At 42.6% G+C, this 19,899-nt stretch overlaps 1 protein-coding gene across 1 annotated transcript in view; it reads left to right on the forward strand.

Moving 5' to 3' along the window:
- Nucleotides 1–19,899, forward strand: part of LOC103181010 (atrial natriuretic peptide receptor 2) — a 63,064-nt gene that overhangs the window by 21,243 nt on the left and 21,922 nt on the right. The window contains exons 5-13 of the mRNA XM_007897193.2: nt 3,019–3,113; nt 3,971–4,106; nt 6,558–6,642; nt 7,230–7,350; nt 12,332–12,406; nt 13,685–13,762; nt 13,868–13,972; nt 14,807–14,878; nt 18,879–19,038. Of these exons, the coding sequence (XP_007895384.2) occupies nt 3,019–3,113; nt 3,971–4,106; nt 6,558–6,642; nt 7,230–7,350; nt 12,332–12,406; nt 13,685–13,762; nt 13,868–13,972; nt 14,807–14,878; nt 18,879–19,038 (927 nt within the window). The remainder of the gene's footprint in view (nt 1–3,018; nt 3,114–3,970; nt 4,107–6,557; nt 6,643–7,229; nt 7,351–12,331; nt 12,407–13,684; nt 13,763–13,867; nt 13,973–14,806; nt 14,879–18,878; nt 19,039–19,899) is intronic.

The following is a 19,899-nucleotide window of genomic DNA, read 5'->3' on the forward strand; positions in this document are numbered from 1 at the left end:
CAGCTCCATTGCATAAAAAACAGTGCATAAATCTAAAAAACATTGCATAAATGCCACTGGCATTTACAGCATTTCAGACACTGTATTAACAGTACCCCTGTCACTTCCTTATTCATGCGATGCAAATTAAATATGGAGCATAAATTGCAGAGGATTTGGATGTGACCCAATATTTGTGCTGTGTCAAAATGCCTTTGTTTCATGATATGCAGAGCAAGAACATTTCTGTTACAAAAGTAACATGAACAACATTTCAACTCTTCGGGTTCTGATCTACGTGCAAACAAGCATTTGAGATAGCAAAGCAGATCTGCAATAACTGATTATCGGTGTCTGCAGAGCATCTCTTCAGGCATTAAGCATCTCAGTTGTTCTAAATGTTGGGGGTCATAAAAGAGATTTAACTATTGAAGACTGACAATTGGTGGATATTATACATACATTGTTAAATGGAAATCATGCATCCAATTCTGCCTTGTTTCAAAACTGATGGTCAACCGACTGCAATCTATCCTCAATAGAAATAAATATTGTGTTCTGCATTCCGTACAGCAGGAATCGAAAGGCAACAATCATGATCACGAAAGTAAAGCACAAAACTTTCCACTGGCATCACGCTACTCTGTTGCACCAAGGGTGTGTGTAGGCGAGTTAATCTGTGTACTCCTGATCCAATCAGAAACTAGTGTCAGCCTGGCTCACTTAATTGTATTCTCGCTTCTGAGTCATAAAGTTGTGGGTTCAAGCCGCATATCAGGTTTTCCAGCCGATAGACTAGGTCAGGATGGTCCAACCTTTTGGCTGCTGAAGGCTGGATGCTCTTATTTGAGAAACTTCTGCTGGCAGCATGAGCAATATTTATGTGTTTCCCTTCCAGAAACCTAACAATTATGGGTTATGGAGGAAGCAGTTGGGCCAGGTGAAATGGAGGGAAGGGGAAGGGGGAATAAAATTGTTGGATCACCCTGGTAGGCAGACACTCCAGTGCAGTGCTGAGATTGTGCTGCTTTATGGCTGTTTGTAAGACATTACTGAATTCAAATTGGCTGTTGTGCTTGCCTACAAATCCACAATTACAATAACCTTACAATAATATCCAATGAAGCACTTCGGACATCTCAATGATGTGATAAGGCAAAATCTGTGTAGAAAGCAATTCCTTCAGGTGTTTTGTGACAGCAAGTTCTACAAACTTTTGAATGCTGTGAGGGACAATAAATGCTCAAAAAGATGAAGAATTTTAAAAAATGACATGACTGCAAACACATTGTCAAGTTGTGCATGGCGTTCCAATAAAAAAATATCGTGACCATTTAATTTTGTAGGGGCTAACTTTATTGCATTTGAAAAGCTTAATGTGTTGACTACGATGATAATGATCTCCAGACATTGGAACCATTGCCCATGAGCTTGCCTCTCATTCAGTAGCCCACTGACTTCAATAGCTTTACTGAAATGTCTGGACCTCATGAACATCTCAAAGTGCTTCACAGCATATTCTGTAAAATGAATTGACTATACATTTTGTGGATGAGTGGGTAAGTGCTCATTCTAGGTTTCCATAATCTGAAAATTAGAGATTGCTGCTGTTCTGGCTAAGTTGTCTATCGGACATTAAATCCTGTATGTGTCTTGACTTCCTTCATCTGAAAGTTAATAAAACTGAAACCATGGACAGTGCCTTTTCACCTCTGCTTCCATCAACCTTCTTGACCCTTCAATTCTCTCTTCCTCCTCCTTGCTTGGTCCTCCCAATTATAGTTGTCCAGTTCTTCAAGATGTTTATACTTTAGGATATCAATCCTACCATCTTCCTATTACAGCATCAAGCTATTTCTTGAATGAGTCCAGTGTTCTGGCTTCAACTATCCTTTCTTATTTGTCCATTCCAGATGTTGATTGCTCTCTACACAAAGAAATACTTCCTGGCATTCAAAATCCTGAGCCTGTGTCCCATTGTCCTGCTAGCTTGACATATTGTTCAAAAGTGGCTTTACTTTCTCTCTGTCCTGTTAATTGGTAGACTTGATGCTCAGCTTTGTCCCCAGGCTTTGTTTTGTGTACCAAGACAGTCATGTGTACCTCTGTGACTATCACAATCTCATATTTGTCTGTCAGGAGCTACTGCTTCAGAGAAATGGTTCCTGAACTTTGATTATTCGCACACATTTTTCTTCCTATTGGCTATGTTGTCCTGAGCAGAAAATTATGAACCACATGAATAGTGGGAATTCTAAACCGTAGTTAAGACAACCTTACTCATAAAAGTGACAGCATCAGTCAAGATCTGTGCCAATGGCGGCTTTAAGAGTTTATCAGATAATATTACTGGCAAGTCATTCTGGCGTGCAAAACTAAGCAGCAGGCCACAATTGCTTTGGTGGAAAAGAATACAGATGTTTTCTTGAAGTCCTGAATACAGATGTTTTTTCTGGCAGAAAAGAGGAAATAACACTTTTTGAAGGTAGCTCCAGCAGTATAGCAATAAAGGAAATTCCATTTGAGATCAGAAAATCATAGAAAAGGTGAGATCATTGATATAAGATTTTAGGTTTTCACAAGCCTAAACAGCATGTCTTTGGGGAATTGAAAGAAATAAGATTGTAATTGTCCCATTGAGCTTATGGATAAGAACAGGCAGATGGGATCTTGATTCAGTATCTTACCTGTAATAGGAAGTTATGTGTACTCAATGCAGGTATTCTGGACAATGCTGATGAATGTAGAACAGAATTATCAGCAAACGAATGAAAAGACTCCTGCCCATTAATATGATGATCAATACAATGTGTTCAGAAAACACATCTAAATTGAGATTTCAAACAAGTTTCTTTTTGATCTCATGTAAAATGTTTTCCAAAATCTTAACCAAATTAATTCAATTCAATTACACTTTTAATTTATTATTAGGCAAGTTTAATAGCACATCCTTATGATGTGTAATTTATTGGGAGTGTTCCCTGAATTTTTATTTGTATAAGGTTTAGCCGAATTTAAAGGGTTTTTATTTTCTTGCAGGTGTAACTGGGCTAGTGAGCATCGATGAAAATGGTGATCGAGACATTGACTTTAGTCTCTGGGACATGGTCAACACAGAAACGGGGGAATACGAGGTCAGTATTTTTCTATGTTCCATGTGAATACTGGTTTGTAAAGAGATTAGATGACCACAGAGCATGAATTGAGTCTTAGACTGCCGACAGCTATTGATTAAACTAAGAGCTTAAAACAAAACATGTAGATGATAATTAGCACTTTTATCACATTACCAGCCATGTTTTCACCTTAAATTAAATTAAAAATGAAATTAAAAATTTAAAATACTTATGTCAGTGACTCGAGAAGAAATAGAAGTCCAGTGGAATCCGTTTTAGGCGGACGCCAGGTAAATCAAACAAAAAGCCCAATTCATTTGTATTCTTACTTGTTTAGAATTTGCCTGTTAATTCAGACAAAAATCTGGTTAGTCCGGGTAAAATGCTGAATATATTTGCTCGGGCCTTCTGTGTCTCCAGGATGTAGATGAGAGGAGTCTATGATTAACTGACAGTGGACTCCAGCCATTTACAAGTTTCTGGAGTTGGGCTGTCAATCAGTGGGGGGGGGGGGGGGGGGGGTGTGCGGAGGAACGGGGAAGAACAAGGGAGGGAATATTGAAATCAATTGACAGCTGAGCCACTTGTGATTGGGTGGAGTTCCCATCCATTCACAGGGGGCCGAAAGTTGTCAAATCACCTCAGCGCCGCTGCTAACTGAACCCCTTCTCATCCAATGGGATTGGCAATGGGAGGGAGGAAGCAGCACAATGGTTATTTGTGATTGTATAAGAAGCAAATGATTCCAGAAATACAGAAAGATTTGGAATCGCAGTTGAATAACAATAGGATTTGAGGTATTTTACTGATGAACATGCCATGTTGGTTAAGGTGAAAACTTTACTGATTTAATGGGTTTAATTCTTGTTGTGCAGGTTGTTGCTCACTACCTTGGAATAAAGAAACAGATCTTCTGGATTCCCAACCTAGAGATTCATTGGCCATTGGGTTTTCCTCCCGTAGACAATCCTCCTTGTGTGTTTGATACTGAAAACCCTTCCTGCAAGCAAGGTATTCCTGTTAAGTTATATTACAAAAGATTCTGATTTCCTTTTGCCATTTTATAAAATATGCATTGAAGTTAAAAGATAAATTGCAGGATTATGAGAGATTTGAATGAAGAAGGCTCTTTGGCTGAATTGATCTCATGCTTCTAGAATAACCCTACCAACTTCCCTTTAATGATATTAAATCAGAACCATTGCACTTAGCAGGTCAAATAATTATATTATGGGACATTCTACTTCTAAGATGTACCAGTTAATAATTACTGATTTATCTCAATTTTAAAGTTGGAGGCCCCTGGGATAATTATCACAACACATATCACATTTTAACCTCTATGTTGGTAGATTTTAAACGGAAAATACCACAAATATAGTCACCTTGCCCAAATACTTTGATCTGTATTAATCTTTTTGCTGAACACCTCCATGGATATATTAGGGAATGACTCTGAATAAATTGTATTACATAACAATTTTAGAAAATAATTTTATAAAAGTATCTGATCATCAATTTCTACAAATGTTTGGAAAACATTCAGTATGGGAGTGTTCCCAGGTCTTTGATACCTCTGACACAGCTAACAAAACCAAAGAATATATAGATGATTAATCTGTAATTTTTAAGATTTAGATAAATTAATTTTCTTTGCCAATTCCCACTCCCCCTTTTGTTTTCTCCTTTCTTGGAAGACCTTTGTGGCTTGAAATTACACCTAGTTTCAAGCCTGCAAGACGATTTTAAGATCACACAAATTTGGGAAAATTCTTAGATTCTGTTAATTCGAAAGCCAGTTTATTTTAAGGCCTGTGGATATCAGGTCAATTCACACTGAATTGACTTTTCCACCTTTCTGCTCAATCTTAAATGTTAAAATAGCTTGATATTGACAAGCAAAAACTAGGTGGAGTCAAAATCGTTTTTCTTCAATAATTGCACACAAAGTCCAGTTGTCCTCTTTAATACCTCAACCAAATGGCCATGATTGATATGCGACCACAACATTCCCCAAATACAACTGGTCATCCACTCTATGGCTGTTTGTGGGACATTGCTGTGCAGAAATTGGCTACTGGATTTGCTCCTAAAACATACAGTCACTTCATTATCACATCCTGTGAAATGCTTTGGGACGTTCTCCTGACTTGAAAGGTCAAATGTACGAATTACTGTTATTGTTCCAATGGATTTCTGAATATTAATTGAGGGTGGATGGCAGAATTCCCAAGCACTCTCAGCTGTCTTTGCAAAAACACACCCATTGAAATGGAAAAGGAAAACATGTTTATGTCATCACACTGTTTGTTTGAATAATCTACTGCCATAATGTATAACCTTGCCCGAGCACATTTCTGCCCGATCTTAGATTTCCCTGCACTAAGCTCTGTAAACCAATCACCTTCATCCTTGCCTGGCTTCACTGGTGCCACATCGCCTACAGGATCAAGTTTAAAATCCTTGACCTCACCATTAAAGTCCTCCACGGTCTTGCTCTGCCCTACCTCTGAGACCTCCTAAAATGCTACCAAGCTGTCCTCTCCCTCCACTCGGCAGGTACTGGTCTGCTCCATGTCTCCCGCCTTGCCCACTACACTATCAGAGGTCGGGCCTTTAGCATTTCTGCACCACCCTCTGCAACTCCATCCCAGAGCCCTTCAGCCTTGCCCCTCCCTTGCCTCCTTCAAGGCCCATCACAACACCTTTCTTTTTGACCACTCCTTCGATCATCTTCCCACCGTCATCCTTCTTGTACCCCACCCCTCTCGACTCCAAGCAGCAGCTTGGATGCAATCCCTTGACTGTCCAGTGCCTTGGGACATCCTCCCTAACTGAAAGGCGCTATATGAATACAATTTGTTGTTTTTGTTAAATAACGTGGCTGTGGAAAGGTTCCACATTAGGGCAGTACATTATTCAAGCAAATAGTATGGTGATGATATAAGCATGTTTTCCCTTTCCATTTGAATGGGTGTGTTTTTACAGATACAGCTGAGTGGTTGGCAATTCTGCCGCCCACCCTCAATTAATATGTTCTACTCTCAGGACTGTAAAGAACGTACCATGAGCTTGTGCACATATTGCACAAACGGCCTTGCCCAGTGGAGGGCAAAACACACCACGGAAAATTGGGAAGTAACGTTAACCGAGCGGATAGCGAAAGATCTGGCCCCGTACAGCAAATGTTTATTGCGCTGAAGGCAAAATGTGATTTATGCTTCATTATGTGGAAATCTTGAGTGCACTGATATAACGGAAGAAGAGGAAGAGCAATTCATCTCAACTTAATGTCAGTGTATTTGTACGAGAAGCATGTGCTGCTTGTTGTGTGGAATATCCAAAGTGTTTTCCAGGCAAAGTGCCAGATGCTGTTCATAGTCAGAGTCATAAAGGGGAAGTTTGAAAACACCAGGGTTTTGAGTCTTCTGACATAAACCTTCTCTGTTTTTGTTTCCCAAGTTACCTTGCCACTTCTCGGAATCGTTGCCCTGGGAGCGGGTCTTACGCTGGCTATTTTTGGAATATCCAGCTTTCTTGTTTACAGGTACTTGCAGAATGTGACCATTTAATCTGCGTTCACCAGGACGGTTTTTGGCATGCTTGGAATGCTTGATTGTGTGATTCAATATTATTTAGTTTTTAGCAACGCTTATGTTTTTCTCATGTGGAAGGCAGATGAAAATTTGTTCAAATCTCCCTGTATATTCAGTGATGGTTATGCTTGTCAATCCCACTGCACTAAAGCACTTAATCCTCCATGGCTCCATCCTACATCCGCAACCTCTTTCAAATCTACCGACCTGTCTGCTCCCCTCGCTCAGTGAACACTAGCTGGTAATGTCCCTCATCCTATACAGCCCACCATCGTTGGGTGGGCTTTTGAGCATTCTGCCCCCACTCTCTGGAACTCCATCTGGGAATCCCTCTGACTCCTCCTTCCCTCACCACATTCAAGGGAAGTCTCAAGGCATAACTCTATGATTGTGTTTTTTGGTCACCTTTCCCCTCCGCACCTCATCAGCTCCCATCCCCAGCTGGATGCCCAGCCAGCAGCTAATGGGACGTTGAAAAAGGATGCTGATATTGCAGTGAAGGATTTTAAAGTCACTGTTTAACATGATCTTTGAATAGGAAACTAAAGCTGGAGAAGGAGCTAGCCAGGATGATGTGGAGAATCCGCTGGGAAGAACTTCAATTGGGAAACTGTGACAAATACCGGAAGGGTGCTGGCAGCAGACTCACCTTGTCATTGGTAAGTGACGTAATAATAATAGGCTTCTTCGATCACCCTACTACCTTTACGCTCCCTGCACTCCACCCCTCCCGATTCCAATCCGCAGGCTTGGGTCCAAATGCCTGACTATCTAGTGCCTTGGGGCATTCTCCCAACGTGAAAGACACTATACAAATGTAATTTGTTGTTGTTGTGACCACTTGAACTTTTCTTGGGGAAAATATTTTAAGCCAAGTGCCTTGGTTTTCACAGACTTGGCAATACGAAGAAACTTTTTTTTTTTTAGCTTTATATGAGTTGATGGTTTATTTCTCTGTGGCCGGTTAGGTTTTGGAAATCTGGGCTTGCTGTAGGCCACATTTTTTCCCTTTTGCCAGCTTCCAGAGTTGGCACCAGTCAGACAATACCCAGTACACAGTAGAGCCCAGTGACAGGAAAGCTCTCTCTTTACAGTGTGCTGTCAACACACTTGACAGTATTCTGTGTGAAATGCTTTGCAATATTTCAACATTTTAGGCACAATATTAAACGTAAGGATTATTGTTCTTATTTTATTATGTGTGTATGTCAGTCGCACAGTCAAGTAAAAACCCATGTGAACTATTCTTCCTTTGCAGAAAACCCATCCTTATAGTCATATTGCCATATCTGTAAGAACATGAGAAAAAGCCATTTGGCTCATCAAGCTCACTCTTTACAGAGCCACCCAAACCTCCCCCATTGCAGAACCTAGCCCACCACACCATCTCCAGGGGGAAAGTACTCCCTAGAAATTTTTAGAACCCAAAGGTAATGTAGCAACAACAACAACAAAATTACATTTATAGAGCGCCTTTCACGTCGGGAGGACGTCCCAAAGCACTGAATTGAATATTCATCCAATAGAGCAAAAGCTCTATTGAATATGCATCCAAACTATGTTGCCACATCTCAACAGTTTGGCATCCTCCACCCTTCTCATATCCCCTCCACTAGACATTCCCACAGAAATTATTACACAAATGAAGTAGAAAACAAATACTACCAATTTGACATGTTGTTTGCAATAGATGACTGGAAACTTGCAGCATATATTTGCCTACAAAATACAATGTCATTACATTTTATAGTGTGAAGCGACATGACATGCTGACATGTCCTCCTGATGTGAAAAGCCCTATATTAAATGTAAGGATTATTAAAATTATTATGCAGTAATAATGCTGTTTGTGCATTGAACCATCAACTCCGGATTGCAAAGTGAAATTTCACACTTGCATAAAACTGAGGTGATTGGTTCATTTTTAGCACTAGTAAAGAGACGAGAGTCTGCCCATTATTTACTAATTCTAAGAACCTCACAACTCGTTTATTTGATATATTGTAACTTGCCCTTCCCAGGTCAATAAATAGGTATCACATTGTCTCCTAAACATGATCTTCTTGGGATTGAATTGGCTCCAGTGATAAGACACACCTGACAGCTCTGCGCTAAAACAAGGCATCGTTGCCCAACATTGAAGTGACATGTACCTAATCTTGTAGGTGAATGTGGAGTGGTCCTAGATGGGGCAGATTGCAAACCAGTGCTTTGTACTGGGAAGCTGCATTGTTATAAATTCTAAGTCTGGAATGTGTTTAATCATAAACATTCATAATGGGATTGTTAATCGGTGGCAAAGGCTGCTGATGAACAGACTCTCATAGTAGTTTCCATCGTTCCGCTGATAAAACATTCTCCCTTGGATTAGTGAAAAGTCTTGCACATGTCTCCAGATTAATTATTGATTGTTGCTGCTTCCTTCCTGCCTTAATCTCTGTAAACATATGAAACAGCGTTGCATTTCTGCTCAATGTGAAGGACCCATTTTACATGTCAACTGGGTATCACAAAGACCTAATAATGGTATCTCCTGTAATTATCAGGATAACATTCTTTCCCTGACCACAGTAGAGTCTGGAAAGTGTTTAAACATTATTTATTTGTTTGTTTGTTTATTTATTTTTGATAATTTCAGTCAGAGAAAAGTGACACACTGTTTTGATTCTTTCCCCACCAAGAAAAGCAGCACCCACCCCCGAAACCCAAGATAGACACACAAAAGCTGTCTGACAGTCACGGCAATATGACTTCCACAGGCTTCTGGCAGCTATGTCTGCGCAGAATAACATAGTTATTGTTCCACAGGCTCTGTGCCAAGGAGCAGCACAATGTGAACTTGTGCCTGTGATTCAGCGCAGGAGCGTAGCCTCTAACTTCAATCCGTTGGGACATTTACCAAGTGGTTGGAAAGGCAGTCCAATATGCCTCTTCCCCAAGGCAGGGAACAAGCGAATATTGGAGGATCAACTATCCTCATATGGATCCCACCACTGACAATATCAGATGGCCTGGCAGCCCTACCAGGCTGGACAATCGGGTACAGCACAAGGAATAAATAAATGGGGCTAAAAGAAAACAGCATCAATGGTGTGCAATGGCTAGATTTACAGAATTCATAACCAGGATCTGTTCAGGGAAATAAACACAATAAATAATACTTTATCAAGGTACCTGAGCTTCTATCAGGATCGTTGGAACAAAACTCTTGGGAGTTCTATGAAGTTGGTGCTACAGATTTGCATAAGTGAAGGAATCATAAGTAAGAGGAATGGTATTATAATAATAATTCTTGCATTTGATATAATAATAGTAATAATCCTTGAATTTGATATAGCGCCTTACCATGTTTTTAAGACATCTCAGGGTACTTCACAGAATATATTGTAAGTGAATTGATTGTATATTTTGTGGGTGAAATGCAGCAGCCAATTGCGCACAGCAGGCTCCCACAAACAGTTGTGGATTAAGTGACCAAATTATTATTATTATTAATTTGAAGGGATTATTACCCCGGAAAAGTAATCTGCCAATCAACTAACAAGTGGGTTCCTACTTACTACTAGGTAAACAAAGGCGTGTGGAGTAAGGAAACTTGCCCAGCGTTTTGCACTGTGTGGGAATCAAACCCAGGTCCTTATTGTGCTTATAATATCAAAATATCTCAAAGTGCTTCACAAGTAACTTCTGTAAAGAGTAGGGACATTGTGTTTTGTGGACAAAAGTGGCATAGAGTTTGCGCAAAGAAATATTCTACAAACAGCCATGAAGTGGATTAACAATTTATGTGGGGGACTGTTGGCCAGGATACAGAGAGATGTGATTCATACATGGAGAACGCTTTGAGACATTCATCACACTTACTAAAAACAAAGCTTTTCCGCTGGTACCACCATCGTAATAGTGGATATAAAAAAAATTAATTGCATATAATCTGCTTTCCCACAGTAGACAAAATAGATTGTTGGGCACCAAACCGATGGTTTGTGAAAAATGAGCTAACTACACAAATCATAATCTAAAAGTAGATTGCAGCCAAAAGACCTTGATGTTGCAACATGGTCTTTCAACATAGCTTGAGTAGAAAATAGGGAGCAGGAGTTGAAAGCCTGCTATTGATTTCTATCATTGCTTTGGTTCAAATGAGGCACTTTGCCTTCTTTGTTAGTCAGTGCTAGGTACCTGCAAAAAAGCAGCGTGGTGTAGCAGTGGTCCACCCACCTTCATGTACATTTTTGTATGGTCTCAGAATAATTTCAGTATTATCAACCTGCTGGAAACTACCTATCAGTGAGCGTCCTCCTACTACAGTATAAACAAGGTGATGCTTCACAAAGCGTACCATGTCATTTGGAGCGGTTTACTAGCACACTAAATGCAGAGGAGCAACTGACTCTTAGAGTATTTCTGTTCAACAATGTAAACAATACTTACAGAGACAACAAATTAAAATAGTGTATTTCACTTTCTTGTTCTTTACTGGTTATTTTTCCTGTCTTTCACAACAACAACAAGGTTACATTTGTTTAGCGCCTTTTATGTCAGGAGGACATCCCAAGGCGCTGGACAGACAGAGTTATGGACCTGAGCTGGGGGTCGGGGTGGAGGGCAGGGGGGAAGCAGGGAGATCAAAAGCACGTTCGAAGAGGAGGGTTTTGAGGTGGTTCTTGACGGTGGTGAGGGAGGGGGCGAGACAGAGGGACTGCGGGATGGAGTTCCAGAAGATGGGTGCAGAGAGGTGGAAGGCCCACCCACCAATAATGGGGCAAGCAAGATGGGTGACATGAAGCAGGCCGGAGCCCACTGAGCGGAGGGAGCGAACAGGATGGTAGGGGTTAGGAGGCCGGAGAGGTAAGGGGGAGCAAGACCGTGGAGGTCTTTGAAGGTGCATCTTGAACTGTATCCTCTGTGTGATGGGAAGCTAGTGGAGTTGGGCGAGGATGGGGATGATAGGGTCGTGGAGCCTAGTACGTCCCTCTTCACATCCCACACTCATTCCTTCTCCCATCCCCATATTACAAGCTCTTAATCTCTCCCCTCTCGTGCTAAGCAATATTCCCAACTGAGATTCAGGCAGCCAACAAGGTTCCAATTCCTGCCAATAATCTTTGGTATCCAATGCAGGAGGTGTAAACAGGAGCAGCCAGGGTAACAGTCCTTAGATCTTCTCCAGCATTTCCCCCATGGGTGAAGAGGCCTATATCAGAAATCTTTGGTCTGAGTAATCAAGTCACCAATGTCTGTTGTATAATTAAGAGCCAAGGGAAATATTGTCCAGTGGGCAACAGGCCAAGGGTTTAAAAGTGGAGATATAGTGACGGTTGAATGTTCTGGAGTAGTTTGCATGTTTGTTTTATTCATTATTTTAGGGTGTCATAGGAGATAGAAGACTTAGAGAGGAGTCTGATGAGTGAGTTTTGCCTGTTCCAGTTGATAGGCCAAATTATCTTTTCTCAATTAACTCTTTCTTCTACACAACCCAATTAGCTCACTGTAATTTCTGCAACTGTGCTTTGGGGATGATGGGGAGAGTGGGAGGAGAGAGCAGAAGAATTAAGCGTATGAATTTACTGAAAGCATTACTTTTGAGTTGCATCGCATTGCTGCTCAACTTGCCTTTCTTGTCTATTTCACCTACAGCGAGGATCCAGTTATTGTTCCTTAATGACCACCCAAGGAAAATATCAGCTCTTTGCAAAGACTGGCTACTTTAAGGTAATGACCGCAGGACTATCAGCAGTGGTTCTGCTTGCTCATTGGCTGGTGATGTTTAAACTATCAAGGGAACAAGCACAGAGCAAAATACAGCAGAAATGTCGATAATATACCAGGCAGATGTCATGACTATACCTGCCGACTCTATACCTCATTCACTGAAGTGCAAATTGAGGATTTATATTGTTGGCATTGGCTTCATAACTCCCTCCTAACCAGCAAAGCCCACGAAGAGGCAGTGGGATAGATGATCTGAGGGGGAGGAAGGTGATGGTAAAAGATTTTCAAGATAGCCATTGAACTCCCCAGTCTTTCCACTGTAGTTAACAGTGGATTGGGGGTAAAAAAAGATCAATTTCAGCTGTAATTCTGTCTATGGTTTAATGATAATAATATTTCTTACATTTGATATATTGCATTTCAAATTTGGAGTGGGGGGGTTATAGGGCTTCACACAATTTTACTGTAAAGCATAGTGTCTGTGAACTTGGTAGGCAAACAGGTTAGCCAATCTGCATACAACAAACAGCGATAGAGTGAATGCTACCTCCCACTCCCTCTTCCCCTTATACTCCCTCTCCCTCTCCCCCTGGCTCCTGCCCCCTACCTCTCCCCCTGGCTTGGGGTCAGACTCAGCCACTATCAAGTGCTCCAGGATGCTACCCCACGTGAAGGGCACTATATAAATGCAAATTCATGTTGTTGAATGATCAAATTTATTGTGAGGGATTGTTGACCAGGACATCAGGAGAAACTGCCTTGTCTTTTCAAACCATGCAATGGGATTTTTAAAGTTTACCTGAACTGCAGACGCCACTCTGTTTAACATCTCATCCGAAGGGTGACACCTCCAGCAATGCAGCATATCCTCAGTGCTGTATTGGATTCTGAATTCAAAGTCCTGATGTGAGGCTTGAACCCACAACTTTCTGGCTCAGAGCCGAGAGTACCACCAAGTGAGCCAGGCTGACAATATTCAGTGTGTTGGATGAGGTATGACAGAGTGTGAGGCCAGGAAGAAGGAAAATTTGGGGTGAATATTATGAAATATGATTTTGATAATTATCACTGATAATGATTATCACATTGTTGTAAATTATTAATAATTATTGACTTGTCTGGTTCTCAGCACACATTTTAATACTTTTCAGAGAATATTTATTCCACAACAACTTGCATTTATATAGCGTCCTTCACACAGGGTAGCGTCCTAGAGCCTTTATTCTTACGTCCTTGATTTTTTTTGTGTTAAACTGACGCATTTATCTTTTTGTTTAGGGTAATTTAATCGCAATCAAACATGTAAATAAGAAGCGGATTGAGCTTACCAGACAAGTACTATTCGAACTGAAGCACGTAAGTGAGCGATTTCCTGTTCTCTCTTCACATGAGAGCGTTTCTTCATTTATGTCCAAGTACCCAGACAGAGACTTGACCTCTCTTTCTGCCTCTGTCTTCCAGATGAGAGATGTGCAGTTCAACCATTTAACAAGGTTCATTGGAGCGTGCATTGATGCGCCAAATATCTGTATTGTAACAGAATATTGCCCTAGAGGAAGTCTTCAGGTAAAGATGTGCAAAATGTACAAGGAATAAAAACTAAGTGCACAAGATATCTGGTTTTCTTTCTGGAATAGAGTCATACAGGGACTGATCAGCTCCAACCCCGCTTCAAGTAAACCACATTTGTCCCAACGCACCCATTTTTCCTATACATTCATCATCTCCATCATTCAGTTTAGCACCTAACCCGCTGAATAAAGGTTGTGTGAAGCTTTTTTCTAAGGTAAATCAAGACAACCCTTGCAGCAATCTCACTCTAGAATTAAACTTGGTGGAAATAAATTTAGATTGCATCAGATGATACCAACGATACTTTTTTCATTTTTTTTAATCAATTCCACATCTCCCCCACCCCAACAACAATTTTTGGACACAAAACAGAGGTAAGAATAAGTCAAAGAGACCCAGGCCTCCTCTGTTGCCACAGTAAAAGGGAATGTTTTAGAGAGTGACTTGGTGAGTCACTCTCACTACAGGCATGTGATTGATTGCAGGCATCGCCTCCTAGTCCCTTGCTCACCTTTGCCCTCCACCTACATCCATCCCACTGCACATCATTTCTAGGGCTCCAATCTTGTTTTAATTTCATTTTTTTTCTCCTCAATTCTTCACCTTCTGGAATTGTAAAAAAAGTTATTGCTGAAGAGTTATTTATGTTCGATTGCTGAAGAACAGCAAATACTGATGTTCAGTGTTTTATATCGAATTCAGGCAAGTTGACTGATATCCCACACTGGGATTTGCCATACTCATAAAATGGCAGATTAATTCCGTGCCGTAATGCCACCTCACAGAAACATAAGCTTATGTGAAATCCAATTTATATTATCTTTTCAGGATATCCTGGAAAATGAAAGCATTAACCTTGACTGGGTATTCCGCTATTCACTGATCAACGACATTGTGAAGGTAAGAGCAATGAGGGCAGGAGTGGGGAATACAGAAGAGAATATAACTTTAACTTGCTCAGAATATAAATACCTTGATTTCTGTGAAATGTATTCTGTGATCTTTTAGTTTTTGAAAGCGACTGGAAGATTCAGTTCAATACAACCAATTATTTTTCTCTCCCCTTCCTCTCTCTCTTGAAAATATTGACTTCATATTCCTTCTATTTGAGTCCGGCTTCAAACGAGCTGGTTACCCTTCACTATCAGGAAAGATATATTGGCCCTGGAGGGGTTGCAGCGTAAGTTCACCAGAATGTTACCAGGCCTAAAAGGGTTAAGTTACTAGGAAAGGCTGCATAAACTTGGATTGTACTCCCTTGAGTTTAGAAGGTTGAGGGGTGATTTGAATGAGGTTCTTAAGATGATAAAAGCATTTGTTCGGGTAGATACAGAGCTATTTCCTCTGGTTGGGGAATTGAAAACAAGGGGGCATAGAACCAGTTAAAGTTAGAGCCAGGCCATTTAACCCAGGCTTTTGTTCTCTACCACATCCCGACTCCTCCGTCCCCCCCGCCACCCTGTGCAGGTCATCTCCTCCAACCTTCACTGCGAGGAGATGCTGGATTTCCTTGAATCCAAAATTAAGGGAATCCGCTCCACGGTCACTCACCCTCCAACTTCCACCCACCCGCCATCCCTTCCCTCTCACACTCCGACCCCTACCCATCCTCCCCTACACACCTTCGAACCTGTTTCCCCACCCTCTGTCACCAACCTCATCCTGTCCCTGAAACCCACCACCTGCTCCTTTGACCCCATCCCCACTCCACTCCTTATCTCCCAGCTCCACCTCCTTGCCCCACTTCTCACAGACATCATCAACCTGTCCCTCTCCTCTAGCTGTTCCCATTCCCCTAAAAACTGCCTCCATCACTCCCACTTTGAAAAAACCCTCCCTTGATGCGTCGCAGCTATCAAGCTCCCGGCCCATCTCCAACCTCCCCTTCCTGTCCAAGGTCCTTGAAAGAGTTGTCGCCTCCCAGCTGCGCTCTTTCCTCTCCACCCATTCATTATTCGAACCCCTTCAGTCGGGTTTCCGTGCTGCCCATAGCACAGAAACCGCCCTGGTCAAGGTCACCAATGACATCTTGACCATCTGTGACCAGGGCTCCCTCTGCCTCCTCGTCCTATCGGCCGCATTCGATATGGTCGACCACGCTATCCTCCTCCACCGCTTGTCCTCCCACCTCAACCTTCAAGGCCCTGTCCTTGAGTGGTTTAGGTCGTACCTCTCCCACCGTCTTCATTTTGTTTCCACAAACGGCTTTTCCTCCGGCCCCCGCACTGTCTCGTGCGGTGTCCTTCAAGGCTCTGTCCTCGGTCCCCTCCTCTTCACCCTCTATATGCTCCCCCTCGGTGACATCATCCGCAGACATGGGGTTAACTTCCACATGTGTGCAGACGACACCCAACTCTACCTTTCCTCCTCTACCCTCAACTCCACGACCCCCGATGTCCTGACAGCCTGCCTGTCCGACATCGAGTCCTGGCCGAGAAACAACTTTCTTCAGCTCAACGTGCGCAAAACTGAGGCCCTCCTGATTCGCTCACGTCAGAGTGTCCGCACCTCAGGTGGTGACAGTATCAGCATCCAAGGCTGCACTCTCCACCTCTCAAAGCCAATCAGGAACCTCGGTGTTCTGTTCGACCCTGAGCTGTCCTTTCTTCCTCATATTCGCGCCACAACTGGCACCGCCTTCCATCACCTCCGGAATATCGCCAGACTACGGCACTACCTCACCCGTCACGCTGCTGAAACACTGGTCCACGCCTTTATCACCTCAAGGCTGGACTATGGGAACTCTCTCTTCGCCGGCCTTCCCGCCACCTCCCTCCACAAGCTGCAGGTCATTCAGAACTCTGCAGCTCGTGTACTGTCCCGCACCAGGCTTCGGGACCACATCACTCCCACCTTCGTTCGCCTCCACTGGCTCCCCATCCCCCAGAGGATCGAATTCATGATCCTCATCCCCACCTACAAGGCCATTCACGGCCTTGCTCCCTCCTAACTCTCCAACCTACTATCCCTCTAACTTACCTGCCCGTACCCTCCGTTCCTCTGGCTCCGGTCTGCTCCACATCCCCCGCCCCAACCGCCCTACCATCGGTGGCCGGGCCTTCAGCTCTGGAACTCCATCCTCCAGTGCCTTCGCCGCTTTCTCCCTTTCCTCCTTCAAGGCCGGTCTCAAGACCTTTCTCTTCGACCGTGCCTTCAGTTCCCCTCTCGACTCTCTACCCCCTCCTCGCTCCCTCCCTTCCCTCCCCTCACCCTGACCATTTCCCCCCTACTCGGGTCCCGACCCAACTGTCCAGCGCCTTGGAACGTCCTCCCGACGTGAAAGGTGCTCTATAAATGAAATCTTGTTGTTGTTGTTAAGAGTGAAACCAGGAAGCATCTCCAAATTCCTTAAACAGAATTCTCACTCTGTTCCACCTCACTCAGTTTCCCCCTCACGCTTCTGGGCTCTCTGCTTAAGTGAGGCTCTCGCAAGTCTTCTCCTTTTACAGGAGTTCTACATTGTGTGAGATGCCATCGTTTGGATGAGATGTTAAATCAAAGTCCTGCCTTTGCCTATTCACGTACACTTTATAGATCCCATGTCAATACTTGAAATGAGATGGGAGTTTCTCCCAGTGTCTTAGCCAACAATCCCTCAAATAAATGTGGGAGGTTGCCCTGCCCCAGTGACTGGTCTGCCCTTCCAGTTCCTGATGATGAGCCAGGCTGGCTGTGCTGTGGCTCAGACTACTGAGCCCGCCAATGGTCATTCTTTTCATGGCTTTATGTGGGAACTGCTCTGCAAATTTGCTGCTGTGTTTGCTTACAAATGCACAGTCACTAAACTTCACAATAAAAATCCTGTGAACGCGCTTTGATGGTGGGATTAATTTTAGAATCTCAGAGGACCATTGAATTTTTATTTTAATGCAAATCCTGACATTGATTTCCGGGAAGGTAGTTCTCCATCTATTAGAATATAGCTGATACAATAGTATTACCATTACCACCATTTGAATTGGAGTGCTCTAGACTTTGATTAGCCATTCATTGATGAGCCGGACAGGCTGGATAGAATCAGTGATGGCTTGAATTACTGTCGACATGTCTGGGATGGTTTATTAACTATCCCTTGTGGATGTTGTGGGGGGTGGGGGAGAGAGAGTAAATGGGATGCTAAGATAGTTAGCAAATAAGCAAATGGGGAGGTTAGCAGAATTTTTTNCACATACAGAATAGTTAGAATTTGGAATGCCCTGTTGGGAATGATGGTTGAGGCAGAATTCATATTGGTCTTCAAAAGGGAGTTAGGTACATATCTGAAAAGGAGTAAACTGCAGAGGTATGGGGAAAGGGCAGGGAAATGGGACTGAAAGGATTGCTCTTAAGAGTCAGCACAGACACGATGGGCTGAATGGCTTTCTTCCATGCTGTAAATTCCCACGGTTCTTTAGGGCTGAGCTGGCTCCAAGGTGACCTGCCTGGCAATGGAAAACCAGAATGGAGTTGATGCTCTATAGCCGGTGGTTTCAGTTGTCTAGTTCCTGAGCCAGTTGGGGTCTGCAGTACCTCGGTCTATGGCAGACCAACCAGCCTGGCTCATGGGCAGGGATTAAAAATACTTCCTGGAATTAGGTAAGCAGAGCAGTGCGTCTCTCCAGGGAACGAGTTTGCACTCCAGAGTTCCAGAGGTATGTAGAGGCTGAAAGCACTGCCACCAATGGTAGCATGGAGGGTTCAGGGGACATGCAACAGGGAAGTGTTAGCTGAGCGAAGAGGGTGGGCAGAGGAGGGCAGAGCCAAGACAGACACCCAAGTGGGGTAGCAAGTCAGGGATCATAATCACTGAAGAGTCGGAGATTGTTAATCAAAGATCAAGCTCCATCAATATCGTATGCTTTTTGAACATATCAGGATGACCTGAGAACGGTTTTACCAACCTCTTCTGTTTCTTTTACAGGGAATGGCATTTATACACAACAGTATTATTAGCTCACATGGGAATCTTAAATCATCCAACTGTGTGGTGGACAGTCGCTTTGTGCTAAAAATCACAGATTATGGTTTGGCAAGTTTCCGCTTAACGTGTGACAATGAAGATTCATACGCTCTCTATGCAAGTGAGTTTCAGCCTGTATCTGTCTGGCTGTCCTATAATCTTGTTAAGGGTTGAGCACTTGGGAAAATTCAAGCTCTTGACTGACTGCCCAAGATTCAGCTAGTTTGGGGTCTGAGTAAAGCTGTCTAGTGGAGACAAACATGCAAAGGAAGGAAAAGCAAATGTGGGAAGGGGATATCCCTACAACAGACTGATGCCATTATAATTCAGCACTTAGGGTCAATAAAATGCTCCTTGTGTTATATAACAAGTCAAAATGTAGTGAGGCTGCTCACCAATTGCCAGGGTTGTCTCTGACTTTATAATAATAATGAACCTTGTGTTTGAAATAGCACCTTATCACGTCTTTGAGACGATTCAAAGCACTTCATAGAATATACTGTAAAGTGAATTGACTCTATGCTTTGTGGGTGACTCAGTCAAAAAGCAAAATTGTTGAAACAAAAACAAGTAAATATGAAGAAAATTATGATGGTTGGCAGAAACTGAAGCTTATTAAACTATCAACAAACAAGAACAGAAGTCGCTGGGAACACTCAGCAGGTCAGGCAGCATCTATGGAGAAAGGAAAGTGAGTCAACGTTTCGGTTCCACGACCCTTCGGCAGAACGGGCACATCAGATGTTCTGATGTTAAGGCTGAATTAAAACATTTACCATTTTCTTGCAGGTTCTTAAATTGTAAACCCATACCAACACTGCTGTTCATTTCGCTCAGCAGGCACTGCCCTGCTTCACATCGTCTGCCCTAACATCAGAACTTATTAAACTATCTGTCATCCTCTTTTACAATGTTGTATGGGAATTGAAAGCATTGTGATAATAGGAAAAAACAACAGTATTTGTTTTATAATAAATGTGGC

Source organism: Callorhinchus milii, unplaced genomic scaffold (assembly GCF_018977255.1).
Source record: "Callorhinchus milii isolate IMCB2004 unplaced genomic scaffold, IMCB_Cmil_1.0 Scaffold1, whole genome shotgun sequence".
Classification (NCBI taxonomy): domain Eukaryota; kingdom Metazoa; phylum Chordata; class Chondrichthyes; order Chimaeriformes; family Callorhinchidae; genus Callorhinchus; species Callorhinchus milii.